The sequence below is a fragment of the Notolepis coatsorum genome (assembly GCF_963971535.1).
Source record: "Notolepis coatsorum genome assembly, chromosome: 19".
In the NCBI taxonomy this organism is placed as follows: domain Eukaryota; kingdom Metazoa; phylum Chordata; class Actinopteri; order Aulopiformes; family Paralepididae; genus Notolepis; species Notolepis coatsorum.
The window spans coordinates 34,781,137-34,802,499 of NC_140183.1; the positions used below are offsets into that span (position 1 = coordinate 34,781,137).

General features: G+C 47.1%; 1 protein-coding gene across 1 annotated transcript in view; it reads left to right on the forward strand.

Moving 5' to 3' along the window:
* oatx (organic anion transporter X) overlaps positions 1 to 21,363 on the forward strand; it is a gene marked incomplete at both ends in the record, with an annotated part of 131,603 nt that overhangs the window by 58,616 nt on the left and 51,624 nt on the right. The window contains 2 exons of the mRNA XM_084336608.1: positions 7,278 to 7,432; positions 9,824 to 9,992. Coding sequence (XP_084192734.1) covers positions 7,278 to 7,432; positions 9,824 to 9,992 — 324 coding nt within the window. The remainder of the gene's footprint in view (positions 1 to 7,277; positions 7,433 to 9,823; positions 9,993 to 21,363) is intronic.

The following is a 21,363-nucleotide window of genomic DNA, read 5'->3' on the forward strand; positions in this document are numbered from 1 at the left end:
ATTTTATTTTACTTTTATGTTCTTCCATTTCATTGGTTGTTTTATTCATTTTAATTGTTTTATTCATTTAACTTTTTATCTTTATCTCCTGTAGCACTTTGAGATTCTCACAAATATAAAGTGCGGTACAAATGTAATCTATTATTATTATTAGTACCGTCGAGAATATAAGTATGTTTTTAGACTGTATAGCAGTAATTCCTAGAACGCGCACTATAGGCCCTGACGCGTATTATACATTATCGATTGGCGTTTCGTCCCTATACACGCTATATAAAACATTTCAAATGCATATGATCGCTATACATTATGCTCCATCATGCGTGAAGGAAAGGGGGGGGGGGGGTCGTTTATGATTCCTTGATTGTCAGTAACGGCTTTCTTTAGTAAGACACCATATGTTGATCGGACAGATTGCAATGGAATACATGGACAATCAAGCTGGAAATAACGTTAGGTTCCTCTTACCTGTGCCCGATGAGACTGGAGGAAAAAGATTCCAATTATTTGACGTCGATCTGCTAGATCCATTTTCCGTTTTTTATGACGCAATAAACACCAAAAGCATATTGATTCTTGCGTCTCGAAAGCGATCCCATGCACTCGAGTGTGTATATTGATCCACGTTACAAGATATCTCTGGCAGAGCTTTTTCCCCGATGCACAGAGCCCCACTTCCGGTTTAGAGTGGAGTGTAACTTGCCCGGAATCCACCAGGTGGCGGTATTGAGGCGTTGCCATATCAGACAGGGTCCAGCTGGCTCCCGGAGACTTCCTGGATGAATTATGAATGCCAATAGCGAATAAAAGAAATAACGATCATAAAAATCAACATCCACTCTCCCTTTTTATATCCCATTTTGTGCAGTGTTAGTTAGCTCTTTTGGCTCATTGTGGTGGTGGGTGTCTCTCTGTGTTAATGTGCTACTATAGCACTCTGTGTTAATGTAGTACTGTAGCACTCAATGTTCTGGTTCTTAGGTATATAGAGCAGTGGCTCTTCAGAGGTAAAAGCTCTGGTTCTTAGGTACATTTGGTAGAGCTGGTGAAAGCTCTGGTTCACTTCATTGTGTTTTGGTGTTCTTTATAGTTCGCTGTACATTTCTGTATTAACCCTTTGTATATTTGTTTTACGTTGTGTCACCCAGCCTATGGCGATTCTTTCTTGTGTATTAATCTTTTGTTTTGCACACAGGGACATTGAGGACAGGAAGATACCCTGGGTCTACATTTTGCATCACGTAGGTGACCTGATGTTAAAGACACCAGCTTTAGAGTGAGCACCACCACCTGTACTTTTGGGCGTCAGCGCCTGTAAAGGGGAGGGAGGGTGGGTTTTTGTTTCCTTTTACTATTTTATTTGGTGCCACTAGGTAGTCCTCCTTGCTCTCTGTGTTGCTGTGTTTTGGTTCTTTTGTGAAATAAATACTATTATTTTGCCAATTGTTTCATGGTTTTGTGTCACTACACCCTCACCTAACGTCTATGGCCTTGTGTTGCGTCCCCTTACTGGGGTGCGTAACACTCGTTATTGGCAATGAATGTGTTAAGACTCAGACGACTCCTCCATCGTAAGCTACATCACCGACGATGATGAGGAGGAGTACAGAGCCCTGGTGGAGAGCTTCGTGGGGTGGAGCGACAGCAACCACCTCCAACTCAACACCAGTAAGACCAAGGAGCTGGTGGTGGACTTCCGGAGGGGCAAGAAGAGGCCCCCTCCGATTCCCATCACCATCCGAGGTGGATGTGGAGGTGGTGGACTCATATAAGTTCCTTGGGGTACACCTGAACAATAAACTGGACTGGTCGGATAACACAGAGGCCCTCTACAGGAAGGGACAGAGCAGTCTGTTCTTCCTGAGGAGACTCAGGTCCTTCAATGTGTGCAACAGACTGCTGCAGTCATTTTACCAGTCAAGTCAAGTCAAGTCAAGAGTTTTAATTGTCACGGCATACAGGTATACAATGAAATGCGGGTGGTCTTGCCCGCAACGATGTGCAATACAGTGGTACAACATATAATAGAGTCAAAAATGAAAAAACAACATTGTGCAGTAAACAGGTAACAGGTAACATGGAGTGACATCTCGGTATCTGTACATAGTTATTTACAGAGCATATGGGACATGCTAGTTAGCTTTGGTAGTGCAATACACTGTTCCTGTTATTCTGATTTAAAGTGTCCTTTCCTTTGGCCATAAGTGTGCGTGTGTGCGACATGAGTGTGTGCCCGCTCATGTTAAAGTGTTAAGTGGCTGCTCGTGTGTGAGCGTGCACAGCGTGCGTGTCGTGTGTGTGTTCATGTGTGCTTGTGTGTGGATAGTTCAATGTTCTGAGCACTCAATGTTCATTGTTCATGGCTCTGATGGCCTGGGGGAAGAAGCTGAGCCTAAGCCGCTCTGTCCTAGTAGCTGGGGTTCGCAGGCGTCTGCCTGACCTCAGCAGCTGAAACAGGCTGTTATTGGGGTGGTGAGGGTCTTTCATTATCCTGCAGGCTCTGGATTTGCACCTCTTGTTGTATAGAACCTGCAGGGGGGGTAGTGCAATACCCGTGGTACGCTCGGCTGAGCGCACCACTCTCTGTAGGGCCTTCTTGTCCTGTGCCGTGCTGTTTCCATACCAGGCAGTGATGTTTCCGGTCAGGATGCTCTCTACAGCTCCTGAGTAGAAGGACTGGAGTATCTTCCCCGATACTCTGAACTTCCTTAACTGTCTCAGGTGGTAGAGGCGCTGTTTCGCCTTCTTTACTACTGTGTCTATGTGTGTTGACCATGTCAGGTCCTCTGAGATGTGGACCCCCAGGTACTTAAAGCTGCTCACCCTGTCCACGGTGGCCCAGTTAATCATCAGTGGTGTGTGCGTCTCCTGCTGTCCTCTCCTATAATCCACGATCAGCTCCTTGGTTTTACCAATGTTCAGGAGCAGGCTGTTGTCCTGGCACCAGCGTTCCAGTACCTCAACCTCCTCCCGGTAGGCCTTCTCGTCGTTGTCCGAGATCAGCCCCACCACCACCGTGTCGTCTGCGAACTTCACTATGGAGTTGGAGCTGAACTTGGCCACACAGTCGTGTGTGTAGAGTGAGTACAGCAGGGGGCTCAGAACACAGCCCTGGGGGGACCCGATGCTCAGGGTGATGGTGTTGGAGGTCTGACCCCCCACCCTGACCGCCTGGGGTCTTTCGCTCAGAAAGTCCAGTACCCAGGCGCTCAGGGCGGAGCTCAGACCTAGCTCGATCAGCTTGTCCACCAGTCTGGTGGGGACTATGGTGTTGAACGCTGAGCTGTAGTCAATGAACAACAGTCTCACATAGCCCCCCTTCTGACGGTCAAGGTGCGAGAGGGTGCTGTGCAGTACCTGGGAGACCGCGTCGTCGGTGGACCTGTTTGTCCTGTATGCAAATTGCATAGGGTCCATATCACTGGGGAGGGAGGCACAAATGTGGTCCTTGACCAGCCTCTCGAAACATTTCATGACCACAGAGGTGAGTGCCACCGGTCTGTAGTCATTTGGACATGTTGGGGAGGGTTTCTTCGGTACAGGGATGATGGTAGACATCTTGAAGCAGGCAGGGACCACTGACTCCGCCAGGGATTGATTAAATATGGCGGTGAACACTGGGGCCAGCTGGTTGGCACAGGACTTGAGTATGCGTCCTGTTATGCCATCTGGGCCAGCAGCCTTCCTGGTGTTCACCTGCATAAATGCTCTTCTCACACTGTGTTCCGACAACGAGAGAGCGTCCCCGCCCCCCCGCGGTTGCCCCCCCCCCCCCCTCCACAACAGCCGGCGCGCCAGTGACGTCACTAGCCGGAGAGCCAGCAACGCCACTGTCTACACCAAACGGTGCGTAGAAGATGTTGAGCTTGTCCGCGAGGGAGGCGTCGTCGCTCCCCATTGAGGGGGCGCTGACTTTATAGTCAGTTATTGTCTTCAGTCCCTGCCATAATCCTCTTGTGTCGTTTTGTGCCATTTGTGTCTCCAGTTTATCAGCATATGTCCCCTTAGCAAGTTTGACAGCCTTGCGTAGAGTATAGACTGAAGCCTTATACTCCTCCATGTTTCCTGACTCTCTACCCAGGTTGTAGGCGGTGGTACGAGAGTTCAGAGCTGCTCTAATAGTGCTATCCACCCACGGTTTCTGGTTTGGGAAAATCCGCACCGTTTTTCTGGGGACAATACCATCGGCTATTGTTGTAATGTAGCTCACCACTGTGTCTGCGAGCTCGCTGACGTCACTGGCGCTTCCTTTGAACATATCCCAATCCGTTTCTGTAAACACGTCCTGGAGCGTGGCCTCTGATTCGTCGGTCCACTTCTTTGTCTCATGTGACACGACGGCGTCACGTGATCTCTGTTGATATGCCGGAAATAGCAAGATGGAGTCGTGGTCGCTCGAGCTTGTGGACCCCGTTAATGGCGGAGCGGCTACTGCCTTGTAGCCGGCTCTGAACGGGGAATAACAGTGGTTGAGTGTGTTTTTCCCTCTGGTGGAGCAAGCGATGTGCTGAAAAAAGGACGGCATCACTTTCTTCAGGTTGGCCTGGTTGAAATCGCCGGCCACTACCATCGCTGCGTCTGGATGTTTGATCTGGTGTCTGTTGAGGTGATCGTGTAGTTCTCCCAGCGCTTTGCCCGTATTCGCGTGTGGGGGAATATATACGGCGGTCATGACGACCGCGGTGAACTCCCTCGGGAGGTGAAACGGACGGCACAGAATAGAAAGATGTTCCATGTCCGGGGAACACGAGTTTGAGAGAACATGCACCCCCTCGGGATTAACCCAGGAATTGTTCGTGAGGAGGCAGACTCCGCCGCCGATGCTCTTTCCTGAGGCAGCGGTACGATCTGCACGTAATACTGTGAAGGCATCCGAGGGAGATACGCTTTTGTCCGGAGTCGCCGACGTGAGCCATGTCTCTCATCTCCCGTTGGAACCGGAGCCTCGCCCTTAGGTCATCCATCCTACCCTCCAACGAACGGGCATTCGCCAGAAAGATGGATGGAATTGCTGGGCGGTAAGCAGCTCTTTTTAGTCTCAGTCTGATACCTCCACGTCTCCCTCTGTGTCTCCTCCTGCCGTAGCCTTTGTTCTTTTCCTTGCCGCCATTCTCCCGTCTGATTTCTGCTGGCCATTCTAGGTCAAAAGTGTCTCCAAACTCCTCTTTGAGCCCGGGGTTCAGGTCCATAAGTGTCTGACGGTCGTATGACGTACCCGCCAGTGTTGCTTTAAATAAGTGGCCAGCGTCCTCTTCTATGCTGTGGCATGCTGGGGAGGCTACATCAACTCAAGGGACACCAACAAGCTCAACAAGCTGGTGAGGAAGGCTAGCTCCATGGTGGGAGTCAAGCTTCTTAGACTAGAGGTGATGGCAGAGAGGGGGATGATAAGGAAGCTGGCTGCCATCATGGAGAACCCCTACCACCCCCTCTACGACGAGCTAGTCAAGATGAGAAGCTCGTTCAGCCACAGACTCATTCCCCCCCGACACTCAACTAACCGCCTCGGACAGTCCTTCATACCAGCGGCCATCAGGCTCCACAACAGTGGGCAGCGACCAGCAGCCTCCAGGCTCCACAACAGGGGGCAGCGACTGCTACCAGACATTGACCTGGGACTTATAGGAACCCAAGGAGGACAACTTACACTACCTTAGGCATACTGCACCTTATGTGGATACTGTGATACTGTGAATAATGTATATTTCAGTGGATACTGTGATACTGTGAATAATGTATACTCAGTAGATAGTAAATTATAACACTACCTTATGCATACTGAACCTTATGTGAACCTGTGAATAATGTGAATTTTTTTTTCCCCCAGCTAGTTAGATTGACCTAATTGACCTAATTGTTTACACTGCCTGTGTTGTTTTTACTACCTGTACCACCCCCCCCCCCCCCCCTTCCCCCTTGCTGCTATGATGCCTGAATTTCCCCAGGGGGATCAATAAAGGAATATCTTATCTTATCTTATCTAAGATGTTAGATCCTAATATGAAAAACTATGTGATTTAATGTTCTATGCCTTATCTTGACTTTGTCTATTTTGCTACTGTCTAGTTTATGCACATTTATTTGCCTAATTGTATGTCTGCACTTTATGCATTGCTCTTGATCTGCCAATTGTGTGCTCATTTTATGCCTATGTCCTTTTTACTACTGTGAAACACTTTGAGCTTGTATGAAAGGTGCTATACAAAAAAGTGTATTATTACTAGGGCTGTCAAAGTTAATGCTTTAACTTTGGAGATTAATTAAAATTATTTAAAGCGTTAAAATATATGGAGTGAAAAATGTAGGCTACAACGTTCTGAACTTTCAGCAGTATCTTAGCTTGTTCTTTTTTTGCATTGACTCATGCACCTTTTTGAAAATCATCTGACATGAAGATGGAACACATTTCTGTTGTTAATATGATTTATATTACTGGTAGTTCATACAAGTTTGTGTTGATTCTACATTAATTCCATGATTTTACTCAAGTAAATATCTGTTACAAGCTTCGGTCTTAAATAGAAAAATGCGATTTTTAATCTAGATTAATTACAGAAAATTAAGAGATAAATTTTTTTGTATCTATTGACAGCACTAATTATTACTATTATATTTTCTGTTCTCCAGGTTTGACATGAAGGCAATCCTTATTTGGCCATATAGTATCTCTCTCTCTCTCTCTCTCTCTCTCTCAAAGTTTTCCTTGTCCATCTATCTATCTATCTATCTATCTATCTATCTATCTATCTATCTATCTATCTATCTATCTATCTATCTATCTATCTATCTATCTATCTATCTATCTATCTATCTATCTATCTATCTATCTATCTATCTATCTATCTATCTATCTATCTATCTATCTATCTATCTATCTATCTATATCTATCTATCTATCTATCTATCTATCTATCTATCTATCTATCTATCTATCTATCTATCTATCTATCTATCTATCTATCTATCTATCTATCTATCTATCTATCTATCTATCTATCTATCTATCTATCTATCTATCTATCTATCTATCTATCTATCTATCTATCTATCTATCTATCTATCTATCTATCTATCTATCTATCTATCTATCTATCTATCTATCTATCTATCTATCTATCCTGACCCTGTCTTTCTCTCTATGTCTTTGTTCCCCCTTCCTTGTTCCTCTCTCTCTCTCTCTCTCTCTCTCTCTCTCTCTCTCTCTCTCTCTCTCTCTCTCTCTCTCTCTCTCTCTCTCTCTCTCTCTCTCTCCTCCCTCTCTCTCATTCTATCTCCAGGTTCGGCAGGAAGGCAATTCTTATATGGTCGTATTTCCAGCTGGCGACATTGGGCTGTTTCACAGCGTTGGCTAACTCTTACTCCACCTACTGTGTTCTACGCTTCCTCACTGGAATGGCTGTTTCGGGGGTCATACTCAACGCTGTCTCTCTGAGTGAGTATGTCTGTCTGTCTGTCTCTACTTAACGCTGTCTCTCTGAGTGAGTCTGTCTGTCTGTCTGTACTCAGGGGTGCAGTCGTAATATCAGAAGTGCCTGTACTCGGGGCGGCTAAGTGGCGCAATGGGCAAGGCGCTCGCCACTAATGCAGGAGATGCTGGGTTCGAGCCCAGCTCTCGGCATTGCTACCAGCTTGGCTGGTCGTCCATACTAACACAATTGGCAGTGTTAGGGGTGCGAAGCTGGTGGGTGGGGATCGGACGTTGTGGACAGCGACTCCTACAGGTCGGTTGGTGCGCCTGCACAGCAGAATCAGGAAGCAACGGGGGCAGGGTGTCCCTCCCATGCAGACCCTCGTCGCTGAGAGATCGCGCTGTGCAGGTGAAAAGATATGACGGCTGCCTCCTCGTGTACCGGAGGGGACACGTGATGCAAGGCTTCGTCCACATTGCAGCCGGCCTGTGGGAGGCATGGCCTAACAGCATTCGAGACAGGGGAGGGTAGAATTGGACGGTATGAAATTGGGATGGGAGAAAAATAGAAAATGGGAGAAAAAAGTAGATACAAAAAAAGTGCCTGTAGTCTGTTTAAATGACGCCACGTGCACGCGCGCTCCCGCATGCGCATACATGTTCTCTCGCGTGCGCACAGAACAGATGATTATTATGCATAAATAGTAGTAAACATGTTTGTATAGGAAATTACTAGTTTTAGTTTAGTTTTTGTAAATATTGCCTTGAAATAGAAAAGCTGAAAAAGGTAGCAGGATGTAGCCTTCAATATATAAAGTAGGGATGTCCGATATTATCGGCCGACCGATATTATCGGCCGATATCGGCAGTAAAATGTGATATCGGAAAATATCGGTATCGGTTTAAAAAAAGAAAAAAACAATAACAATATTTGTTATATATATATCCAGTGAAATGATTAGTTACCTGAAATTATTCCGTTTTTTGGGGTGGGAAACCCTGCATATATCGGTATCGGTTGATATCGGTTGATATCGGTATCGGAAATTAAGAGTTGGACAATATCGGAATATCGGTATCGGTAAAAAAGCCAATATCGAGCATCCCTAATATAAAGAAATTATATTTTCAACAGATATGGTTGAAAAACAAACAATGTTTTAAATATAATTGTAGATACAATATTGTAGTTACAATTTCTTTAATTGAATTAACTTAAACTAGAAAAGTAAATACAAACTAAATTAACAATGTAACTTACAGTTTATAGAAGGACAGTTTCCTTCTGAAGCACAACTTAATGCCTCATCCTTCCAGTCAGGACCATTTGTCACATAGTGAGAGCTCCACAGCTCAAGCAAACCCCCACCAATTGGTACAGGGCTTGTATTTTGGTTTTGCACTTCTCGTTCTTTGTTATGCTATTGGTATCCTATTGTTATGCAAAGACTAGGTGATAGATAAGTTGCCGGTACTTGGCGCACGGCGCAACGAGTCAAGTGAAAGTTGTGAATGCATTTTTGTGTGCGCGCGCGTGCACATCCGTGCGCGTACTTCTGCTCAGAAAAGTGCTGGGACAGCGTGGTACCGCATGGGACCACCACTGCACCACTGTACTCAACGCTGTCTCTCTGAGTGAGTCTGGCTGTACTCAAAGCTGTCTCTCTGAGTGAGTGAGCCTGCCTGCCTGCCTGCCTGCCTGCCTGCCTGCCTGCCTGCCTGCCTGCCTGCCTGCCTGCCTGCCTGCCTGCCTGTCTGTCTGTCTGTCTGTCTGTCTGTCTGTCTGTCTGTCTGTCTGTCTGTCTGTCTACCAGCCAAGTAAAAACACAATTATACTTTTGTATATTATTTTCGGAAAGTATCATTTGTAAAGTATACTAAAGTTGTGTTAAATTTAAACCACTTCAGTTAATAGTTGTACTTAATTGAAATTAAGTATAACTTCAGTTTGTTAACACATTGGGTGCCACGCTGTTTTCGGGCCCCATCTATGCACTGCCACGCTTTAAAAGATAGGAGTCCATCACCTTGTTTGTAGGGCTATAACTATATTCTATATTATAACTATGGATACAATACTATGGTCATTTGACAGTGACTTTCTTCCGGTCAAGATGCAAAGAAATATATCATTAGAGAGAGAGAGAGAGAGAGAGAGAGAGAGAGAGAGAGAGAGAGAGAGAGAGAGAGAGAGAGAGAGAGAGAGAGAGAGAGAGAGAGAGAGAGAGAGAGAGAGAGAGAGAGAGAGAGAGAGAGAGAGAGAGAGAGAGAGAGAGAGAGAGAGAGAGAGAGAGAGAGAGAGTGAGAGAGAGAGAGAGAGAGATGGGCAAATAGACGTAAACAATAATACATGTTCCTCTCTCTCTCTCTCTCTCTCTCTCTCTCTCTCTCTCTCTCTCTCTCTCTCTCTCTCAGAGGTGGAGTGGATTCCTACTAAGTCCAGGACCTTGGTGGGGACCCTGACCTCGTTCTTCTTCACGTTCGGTCAGATGGTCCTGGCAGGCGTTGCCCACAGCCTCAGAGACTGGAGGAAGCTCCAGGTGGCTGTCTGTGCTCCATACTTTTTCTTCTTCGCCTACAGCTGGTGAGTCTTCTCTTTTTCACTCTTCAGCCTTCGGATGTTGGTTCATCTTTATGAATACATTTATAAATAAATAGATAAATTAATAAATATGAATTCAAATAAAAACGTGTTTTCAAAACAACTTTGAGGAAGGGAAAAAAACACATGGGAAATGCGCTTACCGTCAGACAAGACGATAGATACCAATCTCTTGTGTGTTCAGTAGAAAGCTATCTGGCTGCAAGCTAGCCTAGCTTAGCACAAATTAATGGAAGCTGATACGGACCGCTAGCCTGGCTGTTGGCCAAAAACACCTCTCCCGGAGTTTTAAGCTATGCTAGTAGTCCATATCCACTTCGATTGATTTGTGCTAAGCTAGGCTAGCTTCTTGTGTTTTATTATAAATTCATCCTTGAGGTGGTTTACGTTACATTTACATGTAAGTCTTCTTCCCTCAGGTCATCAGAACATTGAACACTGATCTCTCCACACACAAGTACACATGAGCACACACACATACACACTAGTGATGTTAAGATTCACAGATTCACATTGGTGCACCGGCATAAACGTTCAAGATGCGAGTGCACCGGTGGAAAAAGTGTGCATCGGCTACAATTCAGGTTGAACTCGCAATGCATCTGTTGTTGCGTCTTTACATCGGTCAAAACCGATTCATTCATATAATTTCCTCTCATTCACTTCTGTCAGCACTCAGCAGAGACTATCTTTGCTTCACTACTATGGAAGGTGAGAGCCGCGTCACAGTTATCAACAAACAGGGAAGTCGAGGAGACATGAATATAATTGACCAACTGGCTAACGTTAGCCGCTGTTAGCCGCTCAGCTAACGCTAAACTATCTAACCAACTAACGTGACTCCGCAACACCAGTTCCATTAGTGAGGAAATGGGGGGGGGTATATTGACAAGGCTTGACAACAGAGGTTCAAAAATAACTTCACATTTATTGGCAATTCGTTTCTTTATATCGCTTCCTCCAGGTTCCAACTGTGTTGACAAAATGCAATCCTGGGCCCTCATTTATCAATGGTGCGTACGCACAGATATGTGCGTAACCCATGCATACGATAATTTCTAAGCAAAGTGTGGGACTTATCAATTTGAACGTGTGCTTGACTTTGTGCGTATATTTACGCACAGCTCCGACCGTGCGTACCTGGCGCCCGGTGGTAGAATATGAATATTGCAACGCGGAAATAAGCTTCCGTGCATTAGTTTCAACACTGGCGTGTTCTGCTGTATGACCCGTAATTCATTATAGTTCATTGTAAAATAGCGACAGTAGTGTAATTATTCTCAAACCTGTGAGGATTGGTCCGATTCCGCACGCTTCAAGGTACCAATTACCTTCGCGCACCTGAAGTGAGTTCTAATCAGCTCGCTTCATCTCCCCTTCCTGAGGGGGCTCAACGACGCTGTAACGGATCAGCTCGCGACCCGAGAGGAGCCCGATTCTCTCGACGGCCTAATCAGCCTCGCTATTCGCATCGACGGACGCCTCCGGGAGAGAAGGCGTGAGACGTTCCCCAGACCCCCCGTACTCGTGACAGTACTGCTGTCCGTCCTGCCCCCTCCGCGACTGGTGGTCCTTTCCCCTCCCGGTCTGTGACCGAGGAGGAACCCATGCTGCAGGGACGCACACACCGTAGCCAGGCTGAACGGGAGTCCAGGCTCAGGTCCGGCCTTTGCCTATACTGCGGCCGGGATGGACACCATATCTCCCATTGCCCTACCCGGCCAAAAGACCAGGCTCGCCGGGACCCCGGGAGATCCTGGTGAGCCGTTTTTCCTGTTCCCACACCCGTGCACCACCTAACCGTCTGACGAGCGTCACCCTAGCCTGGGCGGACCAACGGGCGACGGTGGAGGCACTCATTGACTCGGGTGCTGATGAGAGTTTCCTGGACGTTGAGTTTGCCACCCAGGCCAACATTCCACTTAAGGACCTCGAGAGGCGCTTGGAGGTTTTCGCGCTGGATCAGCACCGCCTGGCTGACATCACTCAACGCACCTGTCCTGTCCTCCTCACCATTGCTGGTAACCACGTTGAGAGAATCCAGTTTTTTATTACCAGATCCCCTCTTGTCCCAGTAGTCCTGGGTCGGCCCTGGCTCGCGCTGCATGAGCCCCACATCGCCTGGTCCTCCGGCACCATCAGGGGGTGGAGCTCCTCCTGTCATGCCCAGTGTCTTCAGGCGGCGTCCAGTCCTTCGCCCCAGAGTTCCCCTTGTGTGCCGTCCCCGGACCTCTCAACTTTTCCCCCCGAGTACCACGACCTTCAGCAAGTCCCGGGCTCTGGCCCTTCCGCCTCACTGGCCTTACGACTGTGCCATCGACCTCCGCTCAGGGGCCCCCCTTCCCGGCAGCCGCCTCTACAGTCTGACCGTCCCTGAGAAGGCAGCGATGGAGAAGTACATCTCTGAGTCCTTGGCAGCAGGCCTCATTCGGCCCTCTTCCTCCCCGGTGGCGGCCGGTTTCTTTTTTGTTGGGAAGAAGGATGGAGACCTTCGACCCTGCATTGATTATCACCAACTCAATGAGATCACCATTAAGAACAAGTATCCTCTTCCTCTCATGAACTCCACCTTCGAGCCCCTCACCCAGGCTACCGTCTTCACCAAACTGGACCTCCGGAGTGCCTACCATCTGGTCCGTATCCGAGAGGGCGATGAATGGAAGACCGCCTTCAAGACTCCCAGGGGTCATTACGAGTACCTGGTGATGCCGTTCGGCCTCACCAACGCTCCGGCGGTATTCCAGGCGCTCATGAACGACGTCCTCCGTGACATGCTCGAGGAGTTTGTGGTGGTATACCTGGACGACATCCTCATCTTCTCCAAGACCCTCGAGGAACACGTCCAGCATGTCTGCCGTGTGCTGGAGCGCCTCCTCCACAATCGGCTCTTCGTTAAGGCAGAGAAGTGCGATTTCCACTCCGACTCCGTCGATTACCTAGGCTTCATCATGGAGAGCGGCCTGACCCGAGCTGACCCTCGCAAGATCCGGGCCGTGGAGGAGTGGCCGGAACCCACCTCTCGGAAGGAGCTACAGAGCTTCCTCGGGTTCGCAAACTTCTACCGGAGATTCATCCGGAACTACAGCCAGGTGGCGGAACCACTTACCAGGCTGACCTCTCCCTCCCTGCCATTTGACTGGTCTCCAGCGGCCTGCGCTGCGTTCCGTTCCCTCAAGAAGAGGTTCACCACCGCCCCGGTCTTGCTCCACCCAGACCCCAAGAGGCAGTTCATTGTGGAGGTGGACGCCTCGGATACTGGACTAGGGGCTATCTTGTCTCATCGGTCGGCGACGGACCAGAAGGTCCATCCGTGCACTTTCTACTCACGTCGTTTCCTACCTGCCGAGAGGAACTATGACATTGGCAACCGGGAGCTGCTGGCGGTAGTGGCTGCCTTGGAGGAGTGGCGTCATTGGCTGGAGGGGGCCGAGGAACCGTTCACCATTTGGACAGACCATAAGAACTTGACGTACATCCGTGCATCCAAGCGCCTCAACGGCCGGCAGGCAAGGTGGGCCAGCTTCCTCAGTCGGTTCGACTTCTCGCTGACCTTTCGCCCTGGGTCCCGCAACACGAAGGCCGACTCTCTGTCCCGATTACACTCCAAGGGGGCTCCAACCACTGAGGATCCGACTCCCATCCTCCCAGAGGCCAGGGTGGTGGGAGTGGTCACCTTGGGCATCAAAACCGTGGTCAGGCGTGCCCTACGTTTCCATCCCGCTCCCAGCAACGTACCCGTTTGTCGCGTCTTCGTCCCCGACTCAGTCCGGTCCCGGGTTCTCCAATGGGGCCATACCAGCCGGTTTGCCTGTCACCCCGGCGTTCATCGCACGTTCTCCTTCCTGGCTCGTCGATTCTGGTGGCCCACCATGAGGAACGACGTCAAGGAGTTTGTTCTGGCCTGCACGGTCTGCGCCCGCAGCAAGGCCTCCCACCAGGCACCCTCCGGGCTTTTACAGCCACTTCCCATTCCGAGCCGCCCTTGGTCCCATGTGGCGTTGGACTTCATCACGGGTCTTCCATCGTCCCAGGGAAACACGTGCCTTCTGACTGTGGTGGATCGGTTCAGCAAGGGGGTTCACCTCGTGGCCCTTCCCAAGCTTCCCTCAGCTTCCGAGACAGCGGACCTCCTGACAAGCCACGTGTTCCGCCTCCATGGTTTCCCCCAGGACGTCGTCTCGGACCGGGGTCCCCAGTTCACTTCCCAGGTATGGCGGGCCTTTTGCAAGGGATTGGGGGCAACTGTCAGTCTTTTGTCTGGTTATCATCCCCAGACCAACGGACAAACAGAGAGGATGAACCAGAGCGTGGAGTCTGCTCTCCATTGTGTTGCCGCCGAGAGACCCGCTTCCTGGAGCCGGTTCCTTCCCTGGGTCGAGTACGCCATCAACTCCCTGGTCAGTTCCGCCACCGGCCTCTCGCCATTCGAGGTATCCCTGGGCTACCAACCCCCTCTTTTCCCTGCACAGGAGTCGGAAGTGGCAGTTCCCTCCGTGCAGGATCATCTCGACCGGTGTCGTCAGGTCTGGGAGATCACCAGGACTGCGCTGCTCCGGTCATCGGAGCGCGCCAGTCGTGGAGCTGACCGACGCCGGATCCCTGCGCCGACGTACCACCCTGGGCAGAGGGTATGGTTGTCCGCCAAGGATCTTCCGCTTCGATCCTCGGCCAAGAAGCTTAACCCCCGGTTCGTCGGCCCTTTTGAGATCCAGAAGGTGCTCAGTCCCATGGCGGTGAGTCTTAAGCTTCCTGCGTCCATGCGCATTCACCCCGTTTTCCATGTGTCCCGGGTTAAACCTGTCTCTCTCAGTCCCCTGATGCCTCCTGCTCCAGATCCGCCTCCTCCCGAGATGGTGGACGGACACCCCCAGTGGAAGGTCCGTCAGCTCATGGACGTCCGACGGCGGGGACGGGGGTTCCAGTACCTGGTGGACTGGGAGGGATACGGTCCGGAGGAACGGAGCTGGGTCTCCCGCCAGCTCATCATGGACCCCGCCCTGGTCACCGACTTCCATCGGTCCCATCCGGGGAGGCCGAGGCCGGGCAGGTCGCCGGGTGGCTCCCGTGGAGGGGGGGGTACTGTGAGGATTGGTCCGATTCCGCACGCTTCAAGGTACCAATTACCTTCGCGCACCTGAAGTGGGTTCTAATCAGCTCGGTGGAGCCCTTATATACTCTGGTGTTCCTAACGTTCTGTGTCGGGTCGTTTTGGATTACCACTGGCTGCTGCTTGTTTCCTCCCGTGTTGTACCTCGTCTGTTTCTCTCCAGGACGTCTATGGAAGTCGCCGCTGTTGCTTTGCGCTGCCATCCGTTGGATCTCTGCCTCGTAGACCGCTTTGCGCAATTGCGCCTTGGTGAGTTTTGGAACGTACTTTTTTTGGATACTCTGTTTTTCTCGCATTTTCCTGGACTCGGGACCTTTCTGTTTTTTTGTGTGTTTGGGTAACACTGAAGAGGAGCCGCTTGTTGTTGTTACTGACTCAGCTAAACAATTCTGGACTGCATTGTATTCCGTTCGCTCGTCTTGTTGACATTATCTCTCTCTCTGTTTCCCGAGTGGATCGTCAAGTAGCTGCAGAGCCGCAGAGTCAGAGGCGCAACGCCACAGTGCCGTCTCTGCTCTGAAGACGAGCTGCAGAGCCGCAGACAACTCTGCCAAGAACATTTTCCCTTTGTGCTTTAGTTGTTTTCGCTCATTTCTGTTTTGTAAATAAATACGCCCTGGTTTTTGGCTAACTCTGAACTACCTGTCTGTGCCGTGCTATTGGGGTTGTTGACAAACCATAACAAAACCCTATAAATATAGCATTTGGAATAGGTCTTTCTTTCCGAATGAATGCAGCATGGTTTATATATAGCGTTATCGGAATACTATGGGGTGCACTGACTGCAGTGCGCTTGCGGGGAACTGTTTTCAGAGATAGCCGATAGGAATGAATGAATGAATGAGGGGCAGTCTAATTGCCGAGAGAACATAATATTAACTAGAGTCCGCTATACCCGAGACACCTCCTTCATTTGTACCGCAATTTGAGACCGAAATAGGACCGAAACAAAACGCACAAATGCCATCCCCATGCACATTCAAGTCAGTCTCCACCCTCGGGTCTCTTTGGCCACCGGCACGGTCCATCGTGATATTGGAGATGGATCGAGCAATAGACTGTTACTGTACCACCCATGTAGCTGTCAAAGCCCCATCACAAATGCAGTTATGTGAATAGAAAGGGATTCCACTCAGTGATGCGCATTTGCCTGATGCATGTCGTTGCTGCATGCCGGGAGGAAGGCAATGCTGCATGTTTTCAATTCATTAAATAAAACGGATACTTTTTGCAAGGGTTTACTGATGTCATACAAATAATCAACCAACTACATACTGTAACTTTTCAGTGCACGTTTTTATTTACATTGTGACAACAGCCTTGTGAGCTCCCGCACACAGACATGATGGAATTCAAGTTCAAGTTTGTATTGATCACATATAGGCAGGCTACACATGGCGTAGGCTTCATGGCAGTGAGATTCATTGTTTTTGTATATGCTCTCGTATTATTGTTTATATAGGCTACCTAATACCGACATCAAAATAGATTGTATGCCTCTACAAATCATATGCAGGTAGAACATTTACGGACAACTTTAATCCCTGGGTATTAATCGAACGAAACGAAGAAAAGGCATATTCCAGCATGGTTATTAATGACACCAATGGCAAACAGTGGTTAACGGTCTTTATTAGTGTTTGCGCTGCCCAGGCAGCAATGGTCTTTAGGAAGTTAATAGATATCATATCCAACATCACCGTACGTGTACACGTCTGTCAGCCTGTCGCGTATTTCTCCCATAACACGCTTCGCTCGGCTTAGTCCACTTTTCCACATTTCATGGGGGTGTTTCATTACCATATATGGTTAATTACGGGCGGTTCTATATGCAAATACTTAAAATCGTGCACGAGTGCGGAGCGTAGAACAAATGGTATTTATCAACACGGAGTGTGCGTAGAACCTGTGTACGCACGTGTGATAAATCCCGATTTTTCTGTGCGTACACACATTCTAAATTCTGTGCTTAACACATTCGGGGCCATTGGGATAAATCTCTAGAGGACCGGCAAATGTAAACAGACTTGGGGCTGTTTGTAGAGCTAAATCTATACTTTATAGTATTGCTATCTGTCCATTCTCATTGTCAATTAGGACCATAAACCGTCCCTTCAAAATGGATTAAAGAAAAAAAAATTTCATCAAATCATCTCATTTTATAGCGCCGTGAATATAAGCGGTATACAGCATTTGGTCTAGTATATTTCCTGGAAGGCGAGATAAAGGGCTAATAGATACTAACGTTATATCCAATGGCATTTCCGTTATACAGATGCTACAGTTAAATTTGATTACCAATAACAGCGTTCGTCTAAATAGCCACATAGGCCGATCGTATCGTATCGTATCATAACACGGCTCGATCGGGTTGTAATTTACGTGAAAAAGATCTTACCATGAGCCAGTTGGATTCAAAGAGTAGGGTACATCTGCAGTGCAGCTCGGCGACCTTGAATAGGTTATTAAAATGGAATAAAAGCCAAAACAACTTGCCACGGATATATCCGTGCTTCTGTCCACAACGGGTGGAATCGAAACACGTATATATCCGTTGTTCGTCCCCATTGTGTTAAGAACAAAAATAGAACACTTTCTAAGCATTGTTGATAAATGAGGGCCCTGGTGTGGTCAAATACGGCACATCAGAACGCTCAAACTCAAACACGCTCTCTCTCGCTCTCTCTCACTCTCTCTCTCTCTCTACGTTCAATGATTTAAAGTGGCCAACCGTTACAATATAAATACTAACTGGATAGTTGATGATAAGCATTTAATTTCATTATCTGAAATATTATAAAATCATTAAGTCTGCTATAAGCCATTATCCCTTTGTGTGTGATTATTATTGTCTCACAGTAGTGTGTATATATAAATTGTGTGTGTGTGTTTTTAGCTAAATTGGATAGAAAACACAGTACTGTGCAAAAGTCCTAGGCACCCAAGAGTTTTTATATAAATTGTCTTACAGTAGATTATAACATTTTTAATAATAATATAAACTGCATATAAGGAATACAACCAAATCCTCTGTCATACCATAGAATTGTATCATTATTTTGCATTGTGTTGAATCGTATCGCCCGGAATCGCATTATGTTGAATCAAATCATATCGAACAGTTAACTGTATCTCAACAGGGGTGAATCGTATCGCATCGCCCGGTGCTTCAAATGTATCGTTAATGTATCGTATCGTTGACAACGTATCGAGATGCGCATCGCATCGGCCTCAGTGATGGAGATGCACATCCCTAATACACACACAACACACATTATGCACACACATAAATGGTCACTTTAAACACAAGAAAAGGACACTTTAAAGGAAGGGGGAAAGAAAGGTCACTATAACGTCTTCCACTCGTGCTGTCCATCGGCGGACCGCAAATTACATCACGTCATAAATCAATCTCTCTGGACTGTTTGACAAAAGTATCGTTTTATTTTTCAAACGTATTTAAGTATAAACATCATAACCATGTCACAACAGCATTTATAATGTATATTATCATCAATATGTTAGTTTACCAATAGGTTAAAGTGTTATTAGATAGATTTTCATTTTCGTTTTGGTGTTATTTAGTTACCGATAGTTTTCGACGAGCATTGGAATTTTTTTTATATCTCTTATTATTCGGGATAATAAACCACACAAATTAACGTTATTGACATATGTGACTAGGCATGGTGTTCAGGGTCATGTTGGGGGATCTTCAAATAATTTTTTTTTACATATTTTTTACATACCTTCAAAATAAGACATCACTTGGACATTTTGGTGGGATACTTTTCAAGCTACTTCCTATGAATCATGGTGATATAACTAAATGTATTCAGAGAAAAAGGGCCTTCAAGAGTTTACAGTGTAAAACAACTACAACACTACCCAGAATTCATTGTAATCCATGGCCCCCCTCTCTCTGGGGCAATTAACACCTGGCAGCATTCCAGTCTCAGGCTCTTTGTTATTACAATGACTCTGTCTTGTAACCTTGTGATAAAAAATGTGTGTGGTAGTGAAAGGTTAACCTTCTGTAGTGTGGTAGTGAAAGGTTAACCTTCTGTAGGGTGGTAGTGAAAGGTTAACCTTCTGTAGTGTGGTAGTGAAAGGTTAACTTTCTGTAGTGTGGTAGTGGAAGGTTAACCTTCTGTAGTGTGGTAGTGAAAGGTTAACCTTCTGTAGTGGTAGTGAGAGGTTAACCTTCTGTAGTGTGGTGGTTAACCTTCTGTAGTGTGGTAGTGAAAAGTTAACCTTCTGTAGTGTGGTAGTGAAAGGGTTAACCTTCTGTAGTGTGGTAGTGAAAGGGTTAACCTTCTGTAGTGTGGTTGATTGATTGATTGATTGATTGATTGATTGATTGATTGATTGATTGAAAAGTTTATTAACAGATTGCAGAATGGGTACAGTACAGTACAGCTCAATACATACAATTGTTAAGGGGATGCAGACCAGAGAAAGACTTTCGTCTTGTTTACATCAGGGTCCCCCATTTTCAATTCATCATAACATATATGACATACATGACATACAGATAGACAGTACTGCTACATCTATACATTTATGACATATCAGATTTGCAAATACAGTACTGTTTGTGATACAAAAGTGTCCAGAAAAAGAGTGTATATACATTTGACGTAGAAACTGTACATTGGAAGAGGTTGGGTGGGTGGGGTGGGTGGGGTTGGGTGGGTGGGTGGGGGCTGTACATTGGAGGTGGGGGGGGGGGGTTGGGTAGGGGGGGGGGGACACTGTACACTGTACATTGGAATACTGACAAAGCCATACGTGGTCATTTACTGTACAACTGGGTTAGGACATTTGTAGGGGCCAGTTTAGAATTGCAGTCTCCCGTAGGTGTTTTTTGAGAGTGTTTTTGAAAGTGGGTAGTGATTCACATTCCTTTACAGCTTTGGGTAGGGCGTTCCACATTGATGTGGCATAATTGCGAAAAGTGTTTAGTCCCTTGTTTGAGCCGAATCTGGGTTTAACATGATTTGTGGAGCTCCCTCTGGTGTTGTGATCGTGGTATTCACTGACCTTTGGGAAGTATTTTGACATGTACATGGGTACCTTGGTCGCGTAGTGTATCTTGTAGACCAGGCCCATTGCAAGTTGCTGTACTCTGTCGTCTACTCTAAGCCATCCTAGGTTGTCAAAGTGGGCAGGGGTGAGGTGGGTTCTAGGAGTCAGGTCAAGCAGTAGTCTGACTAGCTTGTTTTGAGATGTTTGCAATTTGTTTTTTAGTGCCTTTGAGGTGCTTTGGTACCATGAGGTGCAAGCATAGTCGTAGTACCCTTGAATGAGTGCTCCTGCTAGAGTCTTCAGGGTATTCTTGTTTACCAGAGAGGAGATCCGGTACAAGAATCGAGTTCGTTGGTTGACTTTTTTTTTTTTTTACATTGGATGCCATTTTGTCACAGGAAAGATTAGCCTCTAGGATGGAACCCAGGTAGGTAATTTCATCTTTCCTTGTGACAATATTGTCACCCACTGTAACCGAGAAGCCGTCGGTCTTGCTGAGTTTATTATTTGAACCGAAGAGAATGGACTCTGTTTTGCCCATGTGTAATGATAGTTTGTTGTCGGTGAGCCATATGCAGATTTTGCCTAGTTCCGAGCTGAGGTAGTGAAAGGGTTAACCTTCTGTAGTGATGTAGTGAAAGGTTAACCGTCTGTAGTGTGGTAGTGAAAGGTAAAGGAACACTTTATACTTTTACTCCACTACATTTCAAAGGAAATATTGTACCTTTTACTCCACTACATTTATCTGAACACATCAGTTACTAGTTACTTTGAATAGAAAGATTTAGCATAGAAAACATTGAAAAATGTTTGAAGCCTGACAACTTTAAGAGGACGTAATCAGAGCAGCATAACTGGACCACATACCACTTTAACATAATCTTTAATCAGAGCAGCATAACTGGAGGTACACTTTGTCATGCTGCGCCTATTGATTTAGCAGCATTCAGATCAACGGTCGCTCTCTTCCCAATATGATTATGAGTTACAGCTGTCTCGCGCTGAGGGGTTTGTCACAAGCAACGAGCTCTAATTGGGCTGGTGCAGATTTCTGATAACGTGATTGGTTCAGATACATCACATGCTCTGACATTCCTGACATTGCTGTTCTCAGCCGCGGGAGATTCAGCCGGACCTATCAAAATGCAGAAACAGCTTGTAAAGAGCTCCCAGAAAAGACGACAACAGCTGTTGCTAGCAAGAGGGTGTAAGAAAAAA